Genomic DNA, 24,896 nt, shown 5'->3' with positions numbered 1-24,896 from the left:
GTGTAACAAATCACCCCCAAACTTAGAGGCTTAAAACCACCTTTTTATTCTGCTCACAGATTCTGTGGGTCAGGATTTTGAATAGGACATCACAGGACTGGCTGCTTCTGTCATGCTTGTGTGACTTTGATCGAAGCAGTCACAAGCCTGTCCAGATTCAAGAGGAGGGGAATTAAGACTCCAACTCTTGACGGAGGAGTGGCAAGGTCACACAGAGAAGAGGACATGGGACAGGAGATATTTTTGCAGTTACCTCTGGAAAATGCAATCTGCCACACCATATTTGTGGCCATTCTAAGTTCTGGTCAAGCGAATATAAGAGGAATTGGTGTGTTTAACTTTCTGGAAGTATCTTTAGAGAGGGGGTGTGTGTCACGGGGAAGTTCCCTTCTCTTTTCCAGTTTCCTCTGGGCTGAAACATGGATGAGTTGACCAGAGGTGGAGCGGCAATTTTGGACCACAAACTGAGGATTCCAGAGCTCTGAGCTGGAAGGAGCCTGGGAGACTGCTGACCACGGAAGCCCCATGCCAGCCCTGACCTGCTTCCATTTACATTACAGAGACACAAGCTGCTCTCTTGTTGGAGCAACTGTATTCTGCATTTTCTGCCACATGCAAACAATGCTAATCTTAATAAAAACATCATCATAGATGAAGACAGATGACGCAAATTCATCTTAAATTACTGGATCTATACAGACAATAATGCCTATATGATTTATATAATGCTTATATAGTTAAGAGTTTGACTAATACTTGGGCCATACAGCGAGGATCAGAGCATTTTATAAAAGCTTACTTCTTAAAATGCTTGGCACTTACAATTGGAAGTACTTTACTATATATTATCATGAGATTGATAAGAAACGAAAATAAAGAAAACATTTCCTCACGGAGTGAATATAAATTGGATTACAAACAAAGGGTTTATATCGAGATGAATTTTTCTTAAAGAGACTAGTTCGTTATATCTCCATTTCTAGTCTTTGAATTTCCTGACTCCTGTATTTACTCTTTTTTGTGGGTAGAAAGATAAAGCAGAGTAAATGAGCTTGCTCTTGAAATATTTACCATTTGACAGGGTGGTCGTTGTAGAAAATGAAGTATGCATTTTTAAATAGTTTAATTGACAAAAAGACAATTTTCTAATTCAAAATTTTGCAGAATAGGCCTCATTTCAAAGTCAAGGATTTCTACTTCAAAAGCACACATCTCTAATTCTATTTCTCTTTATAGTGAAGTATTCCTATTTTTGGAGTTATAATCAAAATCACTCAGAGTAAGGCAAAGTTTTAAAATAAACAATGAGAGCCTAACCAGGAAAGGTTTTCGTGCTTTAGGACCATCTGTCCTGACTATATTTTATTCAAATTGCTGCACTGCCCTGTTTGAAGGGCATCGACTAACTTGAACAAGCGCCCCACAATAAACGGTGCATTCCTCTCAACAAATAGTAGTAAATGCACAGAGCGGACAACGAAATAGCATCAATAAGGCAATACATCATAAGCAGGTTGGATGGAGAGAGGCGGGAGAAAATGTGGCGAAAGAAACTGAAAGGCATCGCAAAGATGGGGTCTTATTTCTTTGTCCAAAAGAAAATCGGTTCCATGACACGACTTTAAACAGAAGACATCACCAACACTTATTCAGGCAACTGGATGCTCGGAGGAAAAGAACACGCCGCGACCGACGCGGAGGCTCAAGCTGCAGGGCAGACCGCGCGGCCCCAGCTCCGCGTGGGCGTCCCGCGGGCGGCCACAGGTGGCAACCCGGCCAGCGGCCCGCCGGCTCCGCGGCGCGCGGACAGGGGGACGGCGAGGCCCGCCGGAAGCGGGGACCCCACGCTCCGGCCGCAAGCCCGCCGGCGCCTTCAGTGCGAGGGGCGGGAGCGCGGCGGCCGCCGGCGCTGGTTGCCATGGTTTCCGGGGTCACGTGGGCGCGCCGCGGCGGGCGGGGGCGGGGGCGGGGCGGCCGGGCGGGGGAGAGTCGCGGCGGCGGCGGGCGCGGGAGGAGCCGGAGATGCTGCCAGGCCTCCCGGGGCCGCGCTCGCTCAGCCGCCGCCGCCGCTCGGAGCAGCCGCGCGCCGGGCCAGCGGGGCCAGCGGGGCCGCGGGGCCCAGAGCGCCGCGCTCGTAGCCGGTAGCGCCGTCCGCGCTCGCCCGGGGGCCGCGGCGCCCGAGGCCGGTCCGGGGAGGGGGCGAGGCGGCGCCCGCGCGGCCGCCGGCCCGGAGGCAGGATGAGCATCGAGATCCCGGCGGGACTGACGGAGCTGCTGCAGGGCTTCACGGTGGAGGTGCTGAGGCACCAGCCGGCGGACCTGCTGGAGTTCGCGCTGCAGCACTTCACGCGCCTGCAGCAGGAGAGCGAGCGCAAAGGCGCCGCGCGCTGCGGCCAGGAGGCCAGGACCTGGGGGGACGCGGGCGCCGCCGCCGGGGGCGGCACCCCCAGCAAGGGGGTCAACTTCGCCGAGGAGCCCCTGCACGCCGAGTCGGAGAACGGCGAGGAGGAGGAGGAGGAGGAGGCCGCGGACGCAGGGGCGTTCCCCGGTGAGGACCCGAGCCCGCGCACGCCCCCGCTCCCCCTGCAGGTCCCCCCTCTTGGCTCTGGAATCCTGCAGCTCTGCTCTCCCACCTCTCCCCGCCTTCCCCACCTCCCCTACCGTCCCCTCTCGCCTACCGCCTCAGCATCCATTTCTGGCTCTCCCACTCGCCCACCTTCCTCCTCTGCTCTCTTGTCGTGCCCTCCTCCTCGTCCCCTCCCCTGGAGGTGGGGAGCCGAAGGGGTAGGTTCTCGTCCAGGACTCGGTGGCAGAGGACGACCGGTTTGGGTGGGCATCTGAGAGACAACTTTCACTGTGGTTGGAGGTATTTCGCTTGACGGACACCGTTGTGCATAACGGAAACTGGCCCATTTGGCATCTTTTCAGTCCATGTATTTGTTAATGGAGTGTCCAAAGAGAAAAGGCGAGGGGTGTTCAATTAGATTGGCTTTGCTGTTATTAGGACGGCCAGTTCACTAACAGCATGAAATTGGGCTCACTGGGGCAGAGCAAAATTTATGCTAATAGCTTTGACATTCTTGGAAACAGACTAATCTGTTATTTTCCAATTTACCAATACCGCCTTTGTTATTTTTGGACTCACAACAAAGGATCTTAGTTAGCCTGCAACCCTTGGGGTCTTTGGAATGAGGAAACGGGCTAATGGTTTGCCTTTTATTTAAAACAAATATTGAATGATTTGGTGCCTTTTTTGGTTTTTTATAAAGCGTGTGAAAAACACTGTAGGAAGTTCTGAAAGCTTGTTGGTTGTCTTTAGAATGAAAAACCAGTGAGTAATTGTAAGGACTGTGCCAGACACTGAAGCTCGAAAGAATGAATGGGAAAGAAAAAGGAATTTTCTCAAATAGCTGCTCGTGGCAAGTCCCACCCCTTCTGCTTACAACCCTCTTTCCCTAACACACACAGGCACACACACACATTTACAGCCTCCGGTATTTACACAACATGCCCAAATCCCATCTTTATGGCCTCCTAAGCTAAAATACCATGGTGTGCAAATGTGCGAGTGTTTTCTCTTTGTGGTGGAAGGGAAACGTGCATTCAGCATTGCACCAGGCTTTATTTATTTACACTGCTTGTGGCTTGTGTGTCCACAGTGCATTTCATATATTGAAGACGTTTTAAAGTGTCGTTCGCTTGTGTGTGTTGCTGGGAAGGTGTTTCTTTTCTTTGCAAAATTGTTGAAATGTGTTGTAAAATTAATGTATTTTTAGCTTGTCCAAAACAGTCTCAGAAGCCCTGGAAATTTAGTGCTCCATGAAGATAAAAGGGAAGACGGTTACTTTAAAATTTTTAATTTTGTTCTTTTTAGTGTTTCCAGGCATAGGATAGTCATAGTCTTAATTGTTCTTTTTGCACAAGAATTTAATCAAATGTCTTTCTCACTAGAAACAAGAAAAAGCTAAAAATACATATTTTAAATAGAGGGGAAGGGGAAGCCAATAACGGATGACACAGAAAGGGCAAAGGCGGCTAATACTTCTTTTATGTTCCTGACACACGCATGCACACACACAAAGGGAAAAAAGGACTAGTTGCCGTATTGGAGGAAACCAGGAATTTAGGGATGTGGTAAAGAACTTATGGATGTTGGATACAGTACATTGTTAAAACTAAAATATTTTGTTCGTGTGGTGCTTTTGAAGTACTTTGTGTTGATGATTCCATTTTCTCCTTACAACAATGTAAACTGTACACAGATTTTATTTCCATTTTGCAATGAAGAAATCAGCCATTAACTGCTCAACAGCAGGAATCATTTGATAGGGTTTTATAATCTCCAGGGCACCTTTATTGTAAAAATTTCCCAGTGTGAGTTTTGATAAATGCTTATTAACCAATTGCACTCTTTATTCCCCAGCCCTCCCCTCAAGGACTTTAAAACTTTTTTGACTGCAGCCAAATACAATTTGACTGTTATCCGACACACACATACGTATATAGGTATAACAGAAACTTCGACAATGGTACTTTTGTACCAATTGGTGCAGTAGAAGATAGATATCTACTGGAATATTTTCTATTCTAATCAGTTCTCTCTCTCTCTCTCTTTTTTTTTTTTTTGAGTAAACTGTGTTGAGACCTGCAGTTTAAAAACAATTCTAGGCTACAAGGGGTTGGCAGACTTTTTTGTGAAGAGCAGACAGTAAATGTTTTACACTTGGTGAGCAACGTATGGTCTCCGTCACATGTTCGTTTTTTTAACAACGCTTTAAACACATATTCCCTCTGGAGATTGGGGTTGTACAGAACTGGCCACAGACCAAGGCCATAGTTTGCCAACGCCTGGTCAGAGGGGGAAAAAAGTCAAAATAGAGCTATTGGGGGGAAAAATCCAGGAATGAACCTATCTGTTTAATATCTACATCCAAAAAAAGTACCAAAATATCAGAAACACCAGATACTGGATAATTCTCCTGGCATAGTATGGAGTAAGTACTAGAAGACGAGTGTTAATTGTGACACAGTACAAGACCAGCTGGTTCAATAATTCTTAAGTTTTAGTATGCATCTCAAGGAAATTTGATTCAGAAGTGAGTATTACCTGGTACCATTCTTGGAGAGTTTTTTTGAATAGGTTGGGCTGGGACATGGGATCTGTCTTTTTTTTTTTTTGCAGACATTCCAGGTCATTCTGATATCCATAGTTCTCTGAACACAATTTGAGAAACATTGATCAACAGATAGTGATGATAATAAACTCTCTTATTAACGCTTGAAAAAATAGCTGCCGTTTATTGACCTTCTGTGTGTGCTAGATGCTATCTCAATGCTCTGATTCATTGTCCCAGCTTTATGAGAAAGATGAGACTGTCACTTGCCCGATGTTTCACAGCTGGTATGCTGCAAAACCAGCATTGGAACACACTCTGTGCTCCTAACTCCCAGGTTTTATCTCCAGAAGAGAGTGGGGCTAGCATGGCTTGAGCATCCCTTTTATGTCAAGTTCTACTTGAGACCCTTAATGTGTTGAATCTTTAAATTGACTTGAGAAATTAACTTGTCCAAGGTCATATAGGAGAGTCAGTAGCAGAGCCTGGTTTCTTACATCTGTCTGACCCATAACCATCGGGGAGTTCTTTCTAAATGAAATGCATACTACGTGCTGCCTTTCAGGTCAGGTTTTCCTGGTTATTTTCCCAGGAATGGTGGTGAATTTGCGTTGACTGCTTCCTACCTATTCTCATGAATCCCTTTAGGACAAGTGATGGTATTTATGAGAGGTTGGGCAAAAAGGCAAGTTTTTAACCATGAAACTGGTGCCCCTTGATTCACATAGGGATCAGGCATATGATGTTGACCTCATAGTGTGGTTGTTGAGTCATGTAAGCGAGCCAGGGTCTGGTAGGTTGGCCGTCGGTGGCACTAGACCAAATGATCAGATGTGTGATGGCGGTCTTTACTTTCCTACCTTTCCAAAGGATGCCTTCCTCTGCTGATACCTTTCCTATTCCTCTTCTGTTCTTTCCTAATTTTATGACTTCCAATTTTTACTTTCAGTTTGCTATGAATTCTGGGTAAAAGGGCAACCTTTAGGTGTTAGAATGGTAGTGGCATATGGTGATCCCCCCTTCGGGGAAGTCTTGAGGTCCTGAAAGAAGCTATAATGGAGACTGCGCCTCCGTCTTCCTCATCTGTAGAAAGTGAATGAAACTTGACATCTCACTTCGGAGAGGGTAGTGTCCCCAGGTTAGGAATTTGTTAGAAGGGTTTACAGTAGGCCCAAAAGTTGGATCCATGCCAATCTGAAGTGGCGTCTCTGGTAATTAGTGGTTTTATACAGGCATCATTGTGAGATCTCTTGTTGCTCAATAATTTCTTCAGTGAAAATTCTGAAATAATAAAATGAAGTAAATAAAATTCCACATTACCCTGATAAATTGACCGATGGTCAGAAATAAGATAAATTACGTACAGGTACATGAAGAGCAATCAACCTGGAAGAAAAATAAACTGATATAAAATATGGGAGGACTAATTTTCTATATTGTGGGAGAAAAAGATACGAGTTCAGAGTGGATCCACAAGTCAAAAATATAGAACCATTCCTTATAAAGCAAGCATGTTGAAAGTATATAAATAGAAATTTACCATGTAAAAACTATGACTTAATCCTCTTAACTCTGACCTGTGTCAAATCTTTGTTGGAGGACCTTATCCACCTTGGACTTTTTACAATTTAAAGGGAATATGGAGAATTTACCAGAGATCCTTAAAATCATGCAAATTGTCGGAAAGTTGGAACTCGTGGTGGTGGTGGTGGTGGGAGCTTAAGAGAACAAAGTTATTTATCATGAGAAGAAATGGTTGAAGGAGAGTTGAGAAAAATATTCACGTGTCTGGCAAAGTTTTCTTAGAGGATTCTGAGCAAATATTCTCCATCTCTGTGAGATACAGTATTAGAGGAATTACATTTCGTTGTAAATGGAAGAATAAAAGCTGGAAATTCATCCCTCTGAAGTGGTTTATGTGCTCTTCCTAAAATGAGACGGCAGAGCAGTAAGGGCAATAGATGGATTGACTTCCCGAGAATCTGCTATGAAAATGTTCCTAACTGTGCGCATACTGGGAGTAAGAAAACACACTGACCTGTTGAGTTCATGACCTGAGTGATAGCAGGAAATTGTAGAGTAATCATAGCTTTAAAGAATTGCCGGTTTATCAGGCTCGCTTGTGTGTGCCCTTATTTAAGAACTTCTGTCGTGGCTGCTAGCAATTATTATGAGACAGAGCAGCCAGTTGTTACCTCTTGGCTCCCACGGCACGTAGCTGGCAACGTTCGACTAAGGAAATTTATTTTAGTGGTTGTAGTATCTTATGCAACTGACTCAGAGTTAAAATATCTTTTTAATATATCATTAACCTCTTAAATGCATTTAATTGGTTTGGAAAATCTTCATGAAAGTCAGTTTTTTTGGATTAACTTAAATTAGACAACATTTATCTTCTTTTATGTATGAAGCTCTGTGCTAGGCACGTTGATGTGTTATGCTAATAGCACCTGCCTTGTAAGATTGATCTGAGGATAAATGGGTCGATGTTTATAAGGCCCCAGGGCAGTGCACACAGCAAGCAGTGACTGCATGTGAAACAAATGAGCTTATTAACGTGAAATCTTACAGAAGTATAAACTTTTCTTGCAGAATCGCGATTTCATTGTGTTTTGTGGAAATGAAGCTAGTGTTTGCATTTTTTAGAGAGATGAAGTAGGAAATGAGCTTACGTGGCAGTTCTATTTAGGATTTAATGTGAAGTTATGTTGCACAGCAATAAAACCCACATCCTTTCAACTCATAATTTGTAGCTAAGAGCTCCAGGATTTTGTAATTAATGACACTTTATGGTCTTTGGCTATTTGAAATTTACATGGCAGTTTTAAATCCTCCTGAAATGTATTATATTATTCATGACAATGGCTAAAATATTGAAGCCATTGTTTTTGTTAGGAGCATAAAACAATATTAGAGAAGATTTTTAAAATATTTCCTTTATAGATGGTAATTGAGATTTTCAAAGTGGAACAGTTAAGAACATTATTCATTTCAATGGTAATATTAAGTGGATTGCTTTAGGTGTTGAAATTGGGAAATCAAAGGACTTGAAATAGTGTCCTTTCTCATACTCTGACCCATCTGTTACTTTAGGCTTTGTTTGGGAAGAGGGAGGGAGAGGGAGGGACAGAGAGACAGATGGGACAGAGATGGAGGGAAGGGGGGAGAGAGGAGTAAAATCACTTGGGACTGTGAAGGGTTCTTTGAGTAACTTATACTTTGTCTGAAGAGAGGGCATAGAATGAAAACACCTAAACAAAAATCGAAGTGGTGAATGTTTTCATTTTTCTGCCTCTCTTAAAAATCAAACTGTTGAGCCATTATTTAACGTGAGACAGTTATAAGGTTTCCGTTTGAGGTTGCACATAAAGTGAGGTACCCTGTCTGGGTGGGATGGAGTAAATATTTAACGGTTATTTGTTGTTGCAAATCTCATTCCACAGATCCCGCTAAATTTCCAGCTGTCAAGGTTTTGTTCATAGCTGTGTCGAAAAACAAACGTGTTTCTTTTTCCACTGTAAATAGTACGAAGAGACTTTTGAATTTTTCGGAGAGGAGTTTATTTGTGACCCATTAGGAGAGTCGTTTAGTGAGAGTGGTGGCAATGAAGAAAGCCTACGGTACAGGTTGGGCTTGATGAAATATTTTCAGGTGAGGGATTCAGTGAAGGAGATGGAGCGACCGAACACACAGTCTGTCCTCGTAGTGTCTGGAGTTACATCATACTGGAAAGGGGTGACACCGGGGATGGCCTATCAGAAGGAATGTGTGAGGTTGGAAGGTGGGATGCTCTGCTCATTTGCTCACTCATTCACTCGATGCAAAAATATTTATTGAGAGCCAACGCTTACCTTTTGTTTTTTTTTTAAAGAAAAAAGAAATGATTATTCTCTTAAGTTTACTATCTCTAGACTTCTTAAAAACAACCTTTTGTCAGAGACTGCCTCATTGATAGTATGTGTAATCTATTTCATTTAACAGATGGAGCAGCTCAGAGCCAGAGAATTTCCTTACCCATATTTAGTTGATTTTGGTCTTCTTGTTCATAGAACTATCCCTTACATTTTGTGTGCTATTTATATTAACTTACGTATTATGAGTTCTTTCCGTCTTCCATCAAGGTGATGGATAAGGTTTAAAAGGCTAGGCTAAAGAGGAGTACTTTTGCCTTAAGAATTACCAATTTCTTTTGCTCTTTGATTTTTTTCATTGCAATGAAATCTCATGTTAGGCTTTATTTTTGTACTTGAGAATTGCTTAAGAAGAGACAATGGAGAAGAAAAAAGATGGCAGTGATTTTTCTGAGCTGGATGAGTTATCGTCGCGTTCTTGGTCCTTCCCGCCTTATCCATACCATTTAGTTGCATTTTGGATCATCACAAAACCCCATATAAAAACCTCACTATGATGCTGATCATTATCTTTATTTTATGGGAGCGAGTTTTATGTTTCGGAAATTCAAAATGACTCAGACTGTTCCATCATGTAATTATTTTGTGGAAAGAATTTGAGCTAAAATTTTCAGGTCATGGCTTACATGAAAACAAAACAATCTAAAAAAAATCAGAAATATAAACACAGTTGGTGTAACATTTATAAATGTTTCAGCAATAGGCCCTGCCATGTGTAGCTTAATATGTTTGGAAACTAAAAGAAAAAAAATCATCCCAGTTGCTGCTGTTTAAAAATGTTTCTGTGTTTTAAAAAAAGACAAAAGGTCAAAATATAAACACATGTTCCACATAAAAGTGAAGCCAAGAAGCTAGAATGTGTACAGTTATTCCGGTATCCGTTTGGCTGGGGACTGACATGGTTTAATTTACATTAGCTGTTCCAAGACAGACTAGTTCATGGGAGTGATATTGAGGGGATTTTTTTTGCACAAAAAAGAAGGAAAAAAGCCTCCATTTGTTTAAATACATTTCAGTTAGACCCAGAAAGCATCTTTAAAAGTTATGCAAAATTAAAACATGACTCGGCTGTTTCATTTCAGTTACTATAGAAAGCTAGTATTTTTTAAAGGATATTCTTTCTATTTTATAATAATTGTTAGCGTTTTTGGCTGCTGAAGTGCTAGACGCTGAACAAGGCCGTTTATACGTTTGTTATTTAGCTCTTCCCCAAAGTAAGTGGTGCAGCCAGGATTTGATCCTGGCCGGATGAGTTCAGAGCCCATCTCCTTTAACCGTGGTACATACACTTCATTTTCAGTAACTCTTACAGCAGTAACAGAGTTAAAAAGAACCACATAGCAAAAAATAAGCTATCTATTTTTCCCTCTAAAAATATGCAGTCTAGCCCACCATTGATCTGTCCCTTTTATGAATTGTTTTCTCTGTCTATTCCACCCAAATTAGTACTTCATATACTTTAGAAACTCAATGAGATGTTTATTTTTAGAAATGAGCAGCTCATATACTGAGCCGTTTAATTCTCAAAACATTTTTTTTTTTAAAGATTTTATTTTTTCCTTTTTCTCCCCAAAGCCCCCCAGTACATAGTCGTATATTCTTAGTTGTGCGTCCTTCTAGTTGTGGCATGTGGGACGCCGCCTCAGCGTGGTTTGATGAGCAGTGCCATGTCCGCGCCCAGGATTCGAACCAACGAAACACTGGGCCGCCTGCAGCGGAGCGCACGAACCTAACCACTAGGCCACGGGGCCAGCCCCTCTCAAAACATTTTTGATTATGTACCCTTATTAGCAAAATATATTTAAGTATGCACTCAAGAGATATATATTCGTATATCTCTTTATAAATTTTATTCACATACCAGCATATTAATTTTACAATGTAACATAATTTCACAATATAAATTTTGAAAGGAAGACGTAAAAATTGTAAACAGTTCTCTTTTTTTCTTATACCCGCAAAGGATTGCCTTATACTCTGCCTTGGGGTGCGTGAACCCATTTTGGAGGCCACAGTTGTAAACAATACAACCTAACTTGATACTCTATTAATATGTGAGGTAGCTATGATCAACTTTGATTTTCTGCTTTAAACTCCTAGATTATAAAGGACCTGCAGATCCTAGTTTGTGTGTCTTTTTTAATAGACATTCATTAGGTAAGTTAATTGTTTGACTCAGTAGAATTTTGGGAGAATAAAGAAGAAAATTCTATCGCATAAAAACGAAATAAAATCGTATTACCTGAAAGGAAAGATCCAGGCTTTTCTTTGAAACCTGTGTTCTGTCTGCATGTGGACCTGCAACCTAGATGGTAGAGTGGCACTAATGTTCTTGGTGCCAATTTTGGGGATGTGACAGAAAAAATCTTATAAGTGTTTAGTTATGCATCACTGAATCATGGAGATGCCAGTCAGAATTAGAAAAAAATCCTGCGTTTAAACAAAATGCAGTTTCATAGAGTGTCTCAGGAAGAACATCTCTAGAGACGACAGTTGGTTAGGAGGCATACTGCACTGTCTCCTTTAAGTAACTTTTGAAAAAATGCTGATCATATACTCGTCTTACCTATTAAATAAGTTTTAAGTTAAAAAAGATGTGAAAGAAAGGCAATTTCTTTGGTAACATCCATTCAGGAGTAAATAAAACACATCTATAGAGGCATCGAACATGGTTCTAAATTGATGGAACCAAATACTCTTGCACAAATACTCTCTTGGTCCTCTGAGTGCCCAGACCTCTTTCCTTAACATTCTGCCGAATCCCTCTCTTTCTCCAAAGGTTAGCTTCCATTTCACCCCACCAAAAATCTCTGCAAGATTCTCTGGTTGGCCTGAATGGTATCAGTGTGGCAGGATGAGTATGCCCACCATCGGAGAAGCTTTGCAGGTGTCCAGTGTCTCGCCACAGACAGCCAGGAAGATGCTCTCTCCCTCTAAGGCTTTCTGGCATGTGCTGCACGTTGCCCACAGTGGGGCCTCAAATATATTTAAGTTAACCTCAGTTAAATACTAAATGTCTATAAATGTATTTTTCTGAAGTGATTGAAACCTTCTTAGGCATGTAAATATTTAAAATAGTCACCTAATAATCCTTTACATTAACACATTTTAAAATGTTTTCATGAAACATAAAAGCTTCAGCCCATCTTTGGTTTCATAGGTTTAGACTTCATTATATTAAAAATGAGGCTGTATTATATTTTGGCCTGATATTTGATCACCCTGCAAAATGCAAAGAACACAAGCACGCAGGCTTGTCTTGCGGTAAGGATTCCACATTCTAATCCAGGAGACGTCTGCTTGTTTGAACCCCGTGCTAAATCCGAAACTCGCCCTGAACTGTTTCGTCCTTTTTTCTGTCTCTGCCTCTCCTCATCTTTCCTGCCACCTTGAATGTAGGCTGCCTTCCTCCCTTTGTCACCTGATCCTGCCTACCCCTCACCCCCCGAGGCTCGTTTGCCCTTGGGGGCCTCTGGTTTTTCCTCCAGCTCCTGCACAGACCTCCCTTCTCCTTAAGATCCACCCGCTTACCAGCCACCTCTCCCTGTGTGCTTTTCAGGCATCTCCAAATAGTTTTGTCCCCAACTGAATGTGTTCCCTTCTGCTTCAGTTGTCATTCTTTCCTGTACTCTCGTGTCATTCTTTTTTTTCCTCCGCTAATTTGATAAACATGGTGAGTAGAGCCCCTTTCCTCCGACTCATGCTTAAACCTGGTAGTAGATGGAAAACAAACAAACATAGCTTTTAGTTGCCGGAAATTTAAGAGTAGTGACATCAAAAATCAGAAACGGTAGAAACTTTTTAAAAACTATGACTTCACTTTGGCATGGCCTCTAGGTTCGAGTCCTGGCTCTGCCATTTATAACTTTGGGAACCTTGAGCAAGTTGCGTTTCCATCTGTGCCTCAGTTTCCTCGTCTATGAAATGGGAATAATGATAGTACCTACCTCAGAGAGTTGTAACAATTAAATAAGTTAACAGGGTCAGGCATTAGATATGGGTTTGTTAACAAAGAAAATAAAGGAAGGGGAAGTCAGGGAGAAAGAAAAGAGAGCAAGTTTTAGAAGTCAGAACACAACAGTTTTTAAAAATGAAGTTTGATTCAAGATCGAAGAAACCAGAGATGGATTTCAAAGCAGTTTAGGAATAGTACTTTTTAAAAGAAGTTATAAATGGAAAATATAACAGTTAAGTCTTTAGATCTTTGAGCTAAGTCTTTCAAACTTTATGAAACCCATGTTCCTTTATATCTCAAGTCCTCCTTTAATTCCATTTGAAATGCAAGGTAAATAGTTTGACTTCTTTTAAAAAAGTCAAAAAAAGCAATGAGATAAAGCTTTGCTGTGTTTTCACACCATCCCTTCCCTTGAGAATCAGTGTTTAACTGGTAGAACAAATGTGTGTGTGCAGAATCTCCAAGTTTATGGTTTTATTTAAGTTTTAACAAGTCATTTTAACACAACTTAGGAGAGAGTAGGTAGAAGTATTGAAAATACTCACTTCATTTAAATGAGGCAGATGCTTGTAAGTAAAAACACGAATATGTGCCCGAAGTATAAATTAATTGGAAAAAATTAATTACGTTAAATTGACAGCTTGTTGCCGTTTTCTCATGTCATAATATTTATGAAAGTAAGTTCACGGTGGGATGAATTTGTACCTAAGTTTTACATTAGAATGTGGTTTTATTCCAAAAACCCATAATTCTGTACTTGTTCCACTACAAATTTCTATCTTAATATATTTTTAGAAGGAAAAGAAAGACAATCCTTTTGGATCTTTGTGGTTTTACAAGGAGGCGTTCACAGGTCTTTGATTTCTTGACTGTCATTAGCGACAGTTTACCAGCTAACGAGTATTAGGACTTTTCATTCATAATAGTTCTTTAAAATAGTTTCCGTATAATTCCTTAACAAGAATCCCAGAAGTATTTTAGTGTTTGAATATTAACAAAAATTCATTCGTAAAAAGGATATTTTGTGAAAAATATTTTAGGATTTAGCATGAAAAAGGTGCAAAATTTTGGTTAATGCAGGATGAATGAGCTCTAGAGTTCTAATGTACAGGATGGTGACGATAATTCCAAATACTGTGTTGTATGCTTGGGATTTGCTGAGGATGGATCTTAAATCTGGACACACACACACCATGGTAACTGTGTAGAAGTGATGGGTAAGTTATTTAGCTTCCTTATGGTGATCTTTGCACAATGTATACATATATTAAAACATCAAGTTGTACATCTTAAATATATACAATTTGTATATGTCAAAATAAAGTTAAAAAAATACAATGTGACCTAATCTGGTTGGGCTCACAGTGTCAGAGCATATACCGAGAGATTTTTATCTGCCAAAACCAAGTACAGCAGAACATTTTTTCTCTTTTTTATTGTAAGATATTTTTAATATACAGAAAGGAACAGAGACTAAATAAGGAACGCTCACAGAAGCCATCTCCTAGCTTGAACAAATTTTAACATTTTAACACTTGAGATTTTTCCTTTAACAAAATGTCATGTGCAGTAGGAGTCCCCTTGTGTACCCGTCACTTCCTCCTCCATAGACAACCACCACGATGGTGAATTTGGTGTCTATGTTCTCTGTGCATGTTTTTGTACCGTTACTGCGTAGGCATTTATCCATATAGCATATTTTCAAAGTTTGTATAAATTGTGCCACTTAAAAGTTTCGTTTATGTAAATTATCATCTTTCAAGTTGTGTTTGAGAAGTGTTTGAGATGATGTTACCACTGCTTCGTGTAGCTCTAGTTCAGTTATTTTAAACTGCTGTGTAGTATACCCTTGTATAAATAGACACTTTATCCATCCTTTGATAAATATTTTGGTTGTTTACAATTTGTTGTTATTACAGTGCTGTAGCGAACATTGTGTGTGTGTGTGTGTATTATGCAAATGTACTAGAGTTTTTAAGGTGGTTTTCAAAGTGTGGCTTGGACCCCTGGAGGACCATTCCCCTCCCACTCCTAGACCTTTTCAGGGAGTCTGTGGGGTGAAAACTATAATAATGATAATTTCTTTGTCTTTTTCCCCCTCTCATCCTTCATAAGTCTGTAGTGGAGTTAGAGGGTATATGATATGTGATATTTTAACAGATCTGAAAGCAGAAGCAGATGTGAGAACCTAATTGTCTTCTGTTAGACCACATTTGCAAAAATGTGAAACACAGTCATTCTTTTATTAAGTTTTGGAAAATTTAGTTATTTTCCATAAAAGTTTTGTTTATGATAACATGTAATTGTTTTGTTGTGGGTAGTTTTAAGTGAAATAATATTTTTAAAGTGTGTCGATTTTAATTTCTGGTACAGTAAATATCAATAGATATAACCCATATAAACAAATACTTTTTAAGAGTGTGAAGAGGTTTTGAGACCAAAGAGTTTGAGGACTGCTGCTCTAGGGTATGGACCCCAGCGTGGAAAGGCTAGGGTGGGGCATACACAGCTTTGACTGCACCTCATACTGCCGTATTTGCTCTGCACGGTTGTTACGCAACTTCACAGTCTCTGCCACAGGACAAGAGTTCCTGGGTCTCCACGTTCAAGCTAATGTTGGATGTTGTCAGATTTTAACACATTTTGCCAATAGGATGGATGTTAGTTATGGAATCTCATTGTGAATTGAATTTGCTTTTCCCTGATTACTAGTGATGCTGAGCATCATTTTATGTTCATTGACCGTATTTGTAGTGTATCTTCTGTGAAAAATTTTTTTCTTATTCCCTGCCATTTTTCCTATCTGGCTGATTTTTTTTTTTTTTTTGTTACCGGTTTGTAGGAGGTTTTCTTTTCTTTTCTTTCTGTCTTTTTCTCTTTTTTTGTGTTCCAGTTACTAATCTTTGTTGATAATATACAATGCAAAAATCTTTTCCTAGTCCGGGGCTCATCTTTTCATTTTGTTTGTGGTAACTTTGGTTGAACAGAATCTTTTTTTTTTTTTTTTTAAAGATTGGCACCTGGGCTGTTGCCAATCTTTTTCTTTATTTGCTTTTTCTCCTCAAATTCCCCCAGTAAATAGTTGGATTTTTTTTCAGTTGTGGGTCGTTCTAGTTGTGGCATGTGGGACACCGCCTCAGCATGCCTGATGAGCGGTGCCATGTCTGTGCCCAGGATCCGAACCAGCAAAACCCTGGGCTGCCGAAGGGGAGCGCACAATCTTAACCACTCAGCCATGGGGCTGGCCCCAAGAACATCTTAATTTTATTGTAGCCTAACATTAATTCTTTCCTTTACACTTATGCTTTCTGTACCTTTTTAAAAGAATCCCTCTCTACTCCAAATTAAAAGTATAACTTCTTCATTTTCTTGTAAAAATTAAAACAAAGTTTTAATCTATCTATAATTCATTTTTGTGTATGTTATGAGATGAGAATCTCATTTCAGTTTTTAAAAATATGTATTATTTATTGACATTTTTCCCCACTCGTCTTTAGATGTCCATTTTTCCATATATATGTAAATGTACTTAAAGTCTCTCTTCTCTTCTGTTGGTTTGTCCTTTCATCAGTACCTCTTTCTCTTAATTAGTATGACTTTATATGGTCTGGTATATGGTAAGGTAAAGTAACTCTCACCTTGTTTTTCTTTAGAATTGTTTAACTATTCATAGGATTTTATTATTCCATAGAACTTTTAGGATAAGCTTCAGTTTTGTGAAAAACTTTTTTGGGTGTTTTATTGGAATTGTATTGGATTTATAAACAAATTTGGAGAGAACAGACATTTTAATGAGATTGAGTCTGCCTATCCGTGAACATGGTATATCGCCATTTATTCAGCCTTTTTTTCATATTCTTCAATAATGTTTTAAAATTTTCTCCATAAAAGATTGTCCTATCTTTTCTTAGTTTTATTTCTAAGTAACTTATTTTTGATATTATAACTGGGGGTTGTTTTTTCTATTACATATTCTAATTTGTCATTCCTGAGAATATATAAGAGGAACTGTTAAAACTCAATAATAAAAGCCCCTAATCAAACTGTGCAAAGGGCTTGAACAGTTCAATAAAGAAGACATAAGAAGGGCTGATAAGCGCATGGGATGGTGCTCAGTATTTTTAGTTATCACAGAAATGAAAATCGAGACCACAATGAGATGCCATTAAGCACATGCAAGAATGGCTAAAATAAGAAGACATATCTTACGTTGGCAGAGATGTGGAGCACCTGGAACTCTTGTGTATTGACTTTGAGAGTAGAAAATGGTATAAACACTTAGGAAAAGGGGGGTTTTATAAAGTGTTAGACGTTCAGCCACCTATGACCTATGACCCAGTAATCCCACTGTGGGCATTTACTCAAGAGAAATAAATGCTTATGTTCACAAGAAGACTTGTATGCAAATATTTATAGAAGCTTTATTCACAGAAGCTCAAACTGGGACCAACTCAAACGTCCATCAACAAGAGCTTGGATAAACAAATTGTGTATTCATACAATGGACTACTACTCAGCAATAAAAAAGAACAAACTGTTGATCCTCTCAACAGCAAGAATGAATTTTACATTATGTGAAATTCAAAGACAGGCAAACTAAACTGTAGTGGTAGAAATTCTAACACTAGTTTCCTGTGGGATAGTGGGAATTGACTGTATGGGGGCTCATGGAACCTTTCCAGGGTGTTGGGAATGTTTTATATTTTGATTGGAGTGTTTACATAGGTGTATACGTTTGTCAAAACTCGTTGAATTGTGCATTTCATTGTGTGTCAGTTTTACCTTGATTAAAAAAATTGGAAACATAAATGGTCTTGAAATCCCATTTTCCACATTTTAATTGCAAAATGCCATTGCTTTCCGCACTGATTATCTTGTGAAATTTTTCTTTATTTTGGTGGAGACTACCGTCTGGGTTACATTTTTATAATTATGGGGCATAAGTGGGATTGCTTTCTGCTACTTTTACACAAAGCCAAAAGCTAGTCAGGCTCTACCGTTTTTAAGTGTATTTTATGTTTTCAGCCAAAACCGTATTCTAATTTATAGGTTTCACAAATTTAATACTTGTATAAATATCACTTACATTTGCCCAAATAATCTTTAGGTGTGAGGGTGCATGCCATGATAGTAATTTATCATTAGCACTCTTCATCTGGCATTTGTTGCACCTGTTGTATATTATATCCAGCAGTGTTCTAGGCTCTGGGGATACAGTCGTGAAGCAGACAGACAATGAAGGACCCTGTCCTCATGGGGTTTACAGTCTCACGTGGGAAGAAACACAGTAAATATCATACACTAGCACAAAAATAGCTCTGATCACGCTGAGGAAAATGAAGGGAGATGACGTGACTGAGAGGACCGGGAGGGGGCTCTTTGGAGCCGGGTGTTCGGAGAAAGCCTTCCTGAGGAGGGAACGTTTGAGCTGAGACTGGAATAGCAGGAACACCTTCATTCGCTTGGTGAGGATGTGGGGGAGGATTTGAATAGAGGATTTTATAACTGTGCTGTCGTGATTAGGCCGACCTTAATCACATCCCCTGGTGGTTCTCTCAAGTCTGTCTTCGTTTCAAAGCCTTTATGTTTTTCTCAATTACCCTTTTCTGGGTCTGTTTTGTTGTGACTTTATGGCTGTGTGACAGCTTGAACTCTTGCAGCTTTTGGTTTTCCTGGTGTTCTTAGTCGCCTAGTCTGGATTGTTCGCTCTCACAAACAGAACGTTAGTCTCTGTACGTCTGCCCTTTGCTCATATTTGACCACATAGGTTTAGCACATGCAGAAGCAGAGTTTGAATCTCTCTGGTTTTGTCAGTGACCTTTCCTATATCCTGCTGCTTTTCTGAGCACACGTTTTAAAACTGTAACAGTATTTTGGGGCCGTTCTCTCAGCACTGTTCCTCCATCAACTCTGTGTGGTTTTGTAACTTAGCTACCTTAGGACTCTTCTAGCTGAAACTGTATTTTTTTTTTTCTGTTCTTAAGAGGGCATTTTTGGTAAAGTTCTCATGAATTAAAAAGTGGAGAATCAAGTTTATTCATAAGCTAAAGTAGGGTAGAGTGGTTTTTTCTTAGTATAATAGTTATAAATTTTATTACCTGAGTATTTTAAAGTGTCTGTTATATTTCGAGGAGTTTGGTTTATGAATAGAAAGAACGAAAATGTGCATCTTTTTAGTGGTTCTTAAAGCTGGCACTTCGTAAAAGCAGCAATGTCTGTATGTCGTCTCACTCTGTCCCACCGGCAGCTGTGCTCTGTGCATCTGGGTGGGTTGGATCCCGATCTCATGCTGTGTGATCAACAAGGAAGGAGAAAGTTGGTCCCCCAGATGCCTGCCTCTCCGGCAGTTCCTATCACGTCTGGTCAGAGGTTCTCTGAGGTCCGTGGCTCGTAATCTGTGTCTCCTTAGGACCAGGACTGGGAAGCTCTGAGCAGCCCCCTCCGCCTGTGGTTCTGGCCTGGTACCCGAGAGGCCGAATCCCAGCGGATCCTCAGGTGCCGTGTATCCAGAAAGAAACTCAGAGGCTCAGGACAGTGGCAGCTCTCTGAGTTCTTATCAAAGTGGTCAAGCTCACTGTCCTCTAACAAAAATATAGAGTTAATAAGTGATCCTTTCCAGGGTCAGGAATTAAAACATGTATCAAAAAGTTTGAAAATTGTCTTTGTTAGGTTAATGAGCAAAATAGTTCAGGTTTTGTTGTTGTTTACTTTGCTTTTTTGCTGTTGATCTTTTTGAAATGTTAATTCTTCATTGGTTCAAGGGTGAGCCTTACTTCACTTTTAATTTTTGGAGCATGGGGTTAGGGGAAATTGATCTATTCTGAGTTAAGTGTTTATCTGTCAAAAATAATTAGCTAACATGGTTTCCATTTACATAATTTCTGGAATCTTTTATTTAGACACTTAACAGATTCAGGAGTGTTTTTTGCTAGAAAAGGCGATTTTTTTTTTTTTTTGAGGAAGATCAGCCCTGAGCTAACATCTGCTGCCAATCCTCCTCTTTTTGCTAAGGAAGGCTGGCCCTGAGCTAACATCTGTGCCCATCTTCCTCTACTTGGTATGTGGGACGCCTACCACAGCATGGCTCAACAAGCGGTGTCATGTCCGCACACGGGATCCGAACCGGCAAAACCCTGGCCCCTGAAGTGAAACGTGCGCCCTTAACCACTGCGCCACCGGTCCGGCTCCAGAAAAGGCGATTAATAGGAGGTTAGGGATGCTGATCGTTCCATTGACTAGGAGATTATTGTGTACCTCTCACTTCAGGGTATATGAACTCTTTCTGCAAAACGTCAGTTCAACTAGTGTGGCCTCGGATAGGGTGGCTTTTTATGTGCGTGCGTGTGTGTGTTTAATGACCGTACATCACAGCTCAGGAATCTTATTTCTTTAACGTAGAACTTCTCTCCCAGCGTTGTGCTCAGAGATGCGAACTATATGCACCACTGTCAACCTGTCTCTGCTTTTCGAAGACCCGACTCCTTGGTTCATGCTTTCAACTGGCTGCTTTTGTTTTTATAGAATTTCGTAAGTTCTTTAGTCTCGTACGGAATTTCTCTTTTACCTACATTTTTTGGTAGGTAGGTCCTTGTGTGGTGTAAGCCCTTGCAGTCCTTGTAGTTGAACTTACAACCAGACCTGGACAGGCTCTGCAGGGGCAGGGACTCTGTGACATTTCCAGCATCCACATCCGCATTCATTAAAGCAGTAAAGTCAGTGGGACAAGGAGGCTTGCCTGATGCTCCGCCAAGTTTGTTGATCCAAGCACAGGTGTTTGCTCAGTGCCTCTTGTCTGCCAGGTGCTGCTTTGGCTTTGGGCACAAAGAGGTGAGAAGATAAGCAGGTCCTGCTTGCCCCAGAGAGGGACTCCAGTCACAGGTGTGGGAATAGAGGCTCATTCAGTTTACCTCAAGTAATGGAGGACTTTTCTTGTCAGGATGCTCCAGCATTAAGGAAGACTTGAGTTAGTTACACTTCTGGGTCTCTAGCTGCAGAGGAATTAAGACCAGTCTAGTGGAATATGGTTTGAGAACCGAGGAGGTCTCTGGTTGGACAATTGTGAAGGCGTCTGTAGGGACACAGGGCTCTCAGTATTCCACTGGAATGGTGCTTGGGAGAAATATAAATATTTCTGTATTTTTCCTTAAGGATTCACTAAGATCTTTAGGTTATAGCTCTTAAAAATGTTAGGAGTTTAGTATATTCTTAAATCATATTTGTTTGTTTCTCCAGGCAAATAATACATTTCCTATTTTTTTCCTTCTGTATTCTCCTAGTCTCTAGTATTGAGGGGGGTATGTATATAAATACACTGACAACATCCATAGAACAGGAAAAGCTAAGGGTGGAAACCAAGAGTGAGAAAACTTATCACCATGTAAAACATCATCTGTTAACTTTTTTTGTGACTTTGTACTGCTGTTTACTTCATATTTTTAAAAAATAGTAGTATTAAAATTGATAATATTAGCTCATAATAAATAAATATCAATCTCTTACCTTCAGTTAGGAGCTTATAGTTTACAGGTACTTCCAAAGTTGTTTCTTTGTTTTCCTTCCTAAAACCCCCCTGACAGAAGGAGGCCAGGTCTTACTTTTCATATTTCCTAAGTTGAGCATTTAAGTCAGAGTTGGCAACTCAGCCAAGGTTTCGCGGAAGGCGCTGGGGCTAGGGGAGCCCAGGCCTCGTGCCTGCAGCCGGGTGCCCCGGCCGGACCCCGGCCCCTGTCCCAGAGGTAGGGAAGGCAGACAGTGGCCTTCCCCGCCGTCCTGCTCCCCTCCCTGACCGAGGTTCCTGAGACAGAACACCAGGCGTGCGCTGCCCAGATGGACGTCACCTTAGTTCCAGCAGCGCTGCCACCTGAATCTCAACCCTATCTGAGTAGCTAGACTAGGAAATCTAGAAAAATTGTGAAGGGTGCTGTTAGCTTGCCCAAAGTTGGTGCAGGAAACTCTGTATTTCGTCCCTGCACGTGGGTATGGGGGGTTATGGATATAAGGGGCTGGATTTTTGGTAAGAGGTGTCAAAACCCAGTGTTTCCTAGACTACCACGTGCCACTCGCCTGGTGCAGCCGTCTTCTTAACTGCCCCGTCCCCTGCCCCGTTCTCTGTGGGGAAATGGAAATCAGTCATATAGCCTGTCTACCTGCAGTTTAAAAATTGATAGAACGTCTAGCAAAAATATAAAGGAGAAATAAAGGAAAGTAGTTTATAGCAAGTAAACTGTATTTCGGTAGGTCTGTGCTTCGGTGTGTACGCGAGAAGACGTGATGTAGATTCTCCCACTTACGGGTAGAATCACTAAGAATACGAAGGCTGCGAATGTGCTCTGATCGTGTGTGTGGTCCCGGCAATTCAGAGCCCCCAGTGGTGTTGCAGCATGAACAGGACTTTTTTAAATGGACATCTATTAGTAAAATTCCGAACAAACAAAATACAAAAAAATCCCACAAAATTGCTCTGATTTATGTTGCAGGAAATTCGACGCATATTAAAACTGCATAAAATAATTGTGTTTAGATATAGACTGTGTTAGGATCTAGCCTCAGGTGGTTATAAACTGACTTTTTTGCCGACATGTGTGTGCAGCAGAAGTGCGTGGAAGTGGTGCAGGACAAAAGTCATGGGATTCAGGACAGTTCTTTGTCATCCGGGGCTGTCCTGCACGTTGTCTGCCAGATGCCAAGGATGCCCTCTGAATTACTATAGCAATTGAAAACACTGAAGGCCACGGAAACCTAAGGGACCCCAAGAGAACAAGACCCCCCAGCATTCCACCCCAGAAGCTTGGGATGCTGTGACTTCATTGTCGCGAGAGGAGAGGCTGGAGGGGTGGAGGGGGTCGGGGGTGGGGAGGATGTTTGCTCTGTGGCAGCCCCAAGGCTGGATAGTTTCTCCCTTCATCTTGCCTTCGTCGGCTGCCGGCACTGTCTCTTCCTCGTTCCTGTGTTTGGAGTCTCTTGCACCCTCCCCATCCCTGTCCTTGTAGCCTGCTGGGAGGCCTTCCTCAGACTGGGTTCTGAAGCACTTGTGAAAAAGCCATTTGAAATTGTCCAAGGGGCCACCCCGCGGCTGAGTGGCTAGGTTTGTGTTCTCCACTCTGGCGGTATTGGGATCCTAGGTGTGAACCTACACACTGTCATCAAGCCATGCTGTGGTGGCATCCCACATAAGGAACCAGAATGACCTACAACTAGGATATACAATTATGTACTGGGGTGTTGGGGAGAAAAAAAACAAAAAGAGGAAGACTGGCAATGGATGTTAGCTCAGGGCCAATCTTCTTCACCGAAAAGTATACTTAAAAAAAAAAAAGTGTCCAGGACCCGATCCAAGATGGCGCCGTGAGTAGTCCTCTTTGTCTCTCCCCCTTCGAGTCTACAATTATTTGGACACTCATTGTTTAACAAAGGATATCCAGATAGCATCTCAGGACGTCTGAGAGACCCATGCGACTATGCATCTGAAGGCGGACGGACTTCCCTCCGGGAGGAGGTGGAGATAGGTGAAAACTCTCCGACCCCGACCAAACAGCCTAGTACCTGCAAGCGGCTTTCTTCCAACGGATGCCCCCAGAAGATCAACACACACCTAGGGCAGGAGCGAGCACACACCAGAGGAGCGACGGTGGAAACAGGTGACCAGAACCCTACCTAAAACCCCCGCAATTACTCCTAAACGCAGAGGGAAACTCTAGAGTTACACACCTGAGCCCGCGGGGAGAGTCTCGCCCCGCCATTGGCGGGGAGATCCCGCCTGGTGTCCACGGCGCCTGGAGGGTCCCAGAGAGAATCACAGAGGGTACGGCGGCCCCCCGGCTGCCACTGCCTGCACGGTGGGGCAAGGGATTGCCGGAGATCTCGGAGGGGACTGGGGCTGGGGGGAGCTCCAGAGGCCGGCTCCGCAGTCCGGAGGGGAAGCTCCAGAGTTCCGCCCAGGCAGCAGACAAAACTCTCTGTCTGCCATTAGCGGAGGGGCCACTCCCAGAATTCACAACTCCGGGAAAGTCCCAGAGACAATCCCAGAGGACGCGGTGACCCCCAGCTGCCCTTGCCCACCCCATGGGGCAAGGGATTGCCGGAGATCTCGGAGAGGACTGGGGCTGGGTGGAGCTCCAGAGGCCAGCTCCGGGCCCCGGGGGGGAAACTCCAGAGTTCCACCCGGGCAGCAGACAAAACTCTCTGTCTGCCATTAGCAGAGGGGCCACGCCCAGCATCCACAACACCGGGAGGGTCCTGGAGAGGAGAATATCAGGCAGGGCAGCAGCTGACCAGCTACCACTGAAATCAGGATCTCCGGCTATCCCCCAGACAGGGCAGAGGGCTCCCTGAGTTCCTGGGGAACAGGACTGGGGCTGGGTGGAGTTCCAGCGACCCAGCTCCATAGCCTAGGGGGAAACCCTACAGGCTCACAGCAGCCTCAGCGAAAGCCTCTGCACAGCACTAGTAGAGAACACCCATCCGGCAGCCACAAGGCTGCAAGACCCTGGGACAAAAGTAGCATAGCTAGGTGAGCTAGCCACAGACTGTAGAAGATGCCAATAGCTCTGCTGCGACCCATAGTGGACAAGTGAGATTTTGTGGGTGCCGACAGTGACGGAGCGGCAAATATAAGTGATCCTACTCCTGGCCGCTGGAAAAGCCCATAACACCATTGCAGACCCCAAGGAGGGAGCACGTCTAGTGGGCTGCAGCAGTAGGCACCAGCAGCCTGAAGCCGCCCCCCCCCCCCCCCCCCCCGTGACGGCCCCCATGGCAGAAGAGGGAATCCAAAGGACCACTGTGACTACGAGGAGGGGCCCAGGCCCAGTTAGCAACTGCGGATAGGGTTCCTGGTTGGTGCAGTATAAACAGCTGCTCCCCCATCACACCAGCAGAAACAAGTGGAAGGAGCAACTAAACTCTATCTCTATGCGG

General features: G+C 42.3%; 1 protein-coding gene across 1 annotated transcript in view; it reads left to right on the top strand.

Annotated features, from left to right (window-relative positions):
- Positions 1-2,019: 2,019 nt before the first annotated feature.
- PRKAR2B (protein kinase cAMP-dependent type II regulatory subunit beta) overlaps positions 2,020-24,896 on the top strand; it is a 108,958-nt gene continuing 86,081 nt past the window's right edge. Inside the window, exon 1 of the mRNA XM_014831842.3 lies at positions 2,020-2,548. Coding sequence (XP_014687328.1) covers positions 2,239-2,548 — 310 coding nt within the window. The 5' untranslated portion in view covers positions 2,020-2,238. The remainder of the gene's footprint in view (positions 2,549-24,896) is intronic.

Source organism: Equus asinus, chromosome 1 (genome assembly GCF_041296235.1).
Source record: "Equus asinus isolate D_3611 breed Donkey chromosome 1, EquAss-T2T_v2, whole genome shotgun sequence".
NCBI lineage: Eukaryota > Metazoa > Chordata > Mammalia > Perissodactyla > Equidae > Equus > Equus asinus.
The sequence above is the reverse complement of the archived record's forward strand: the minus strand, read 5'-3'. Positions and strand labels throughout refer to the sequence as shown.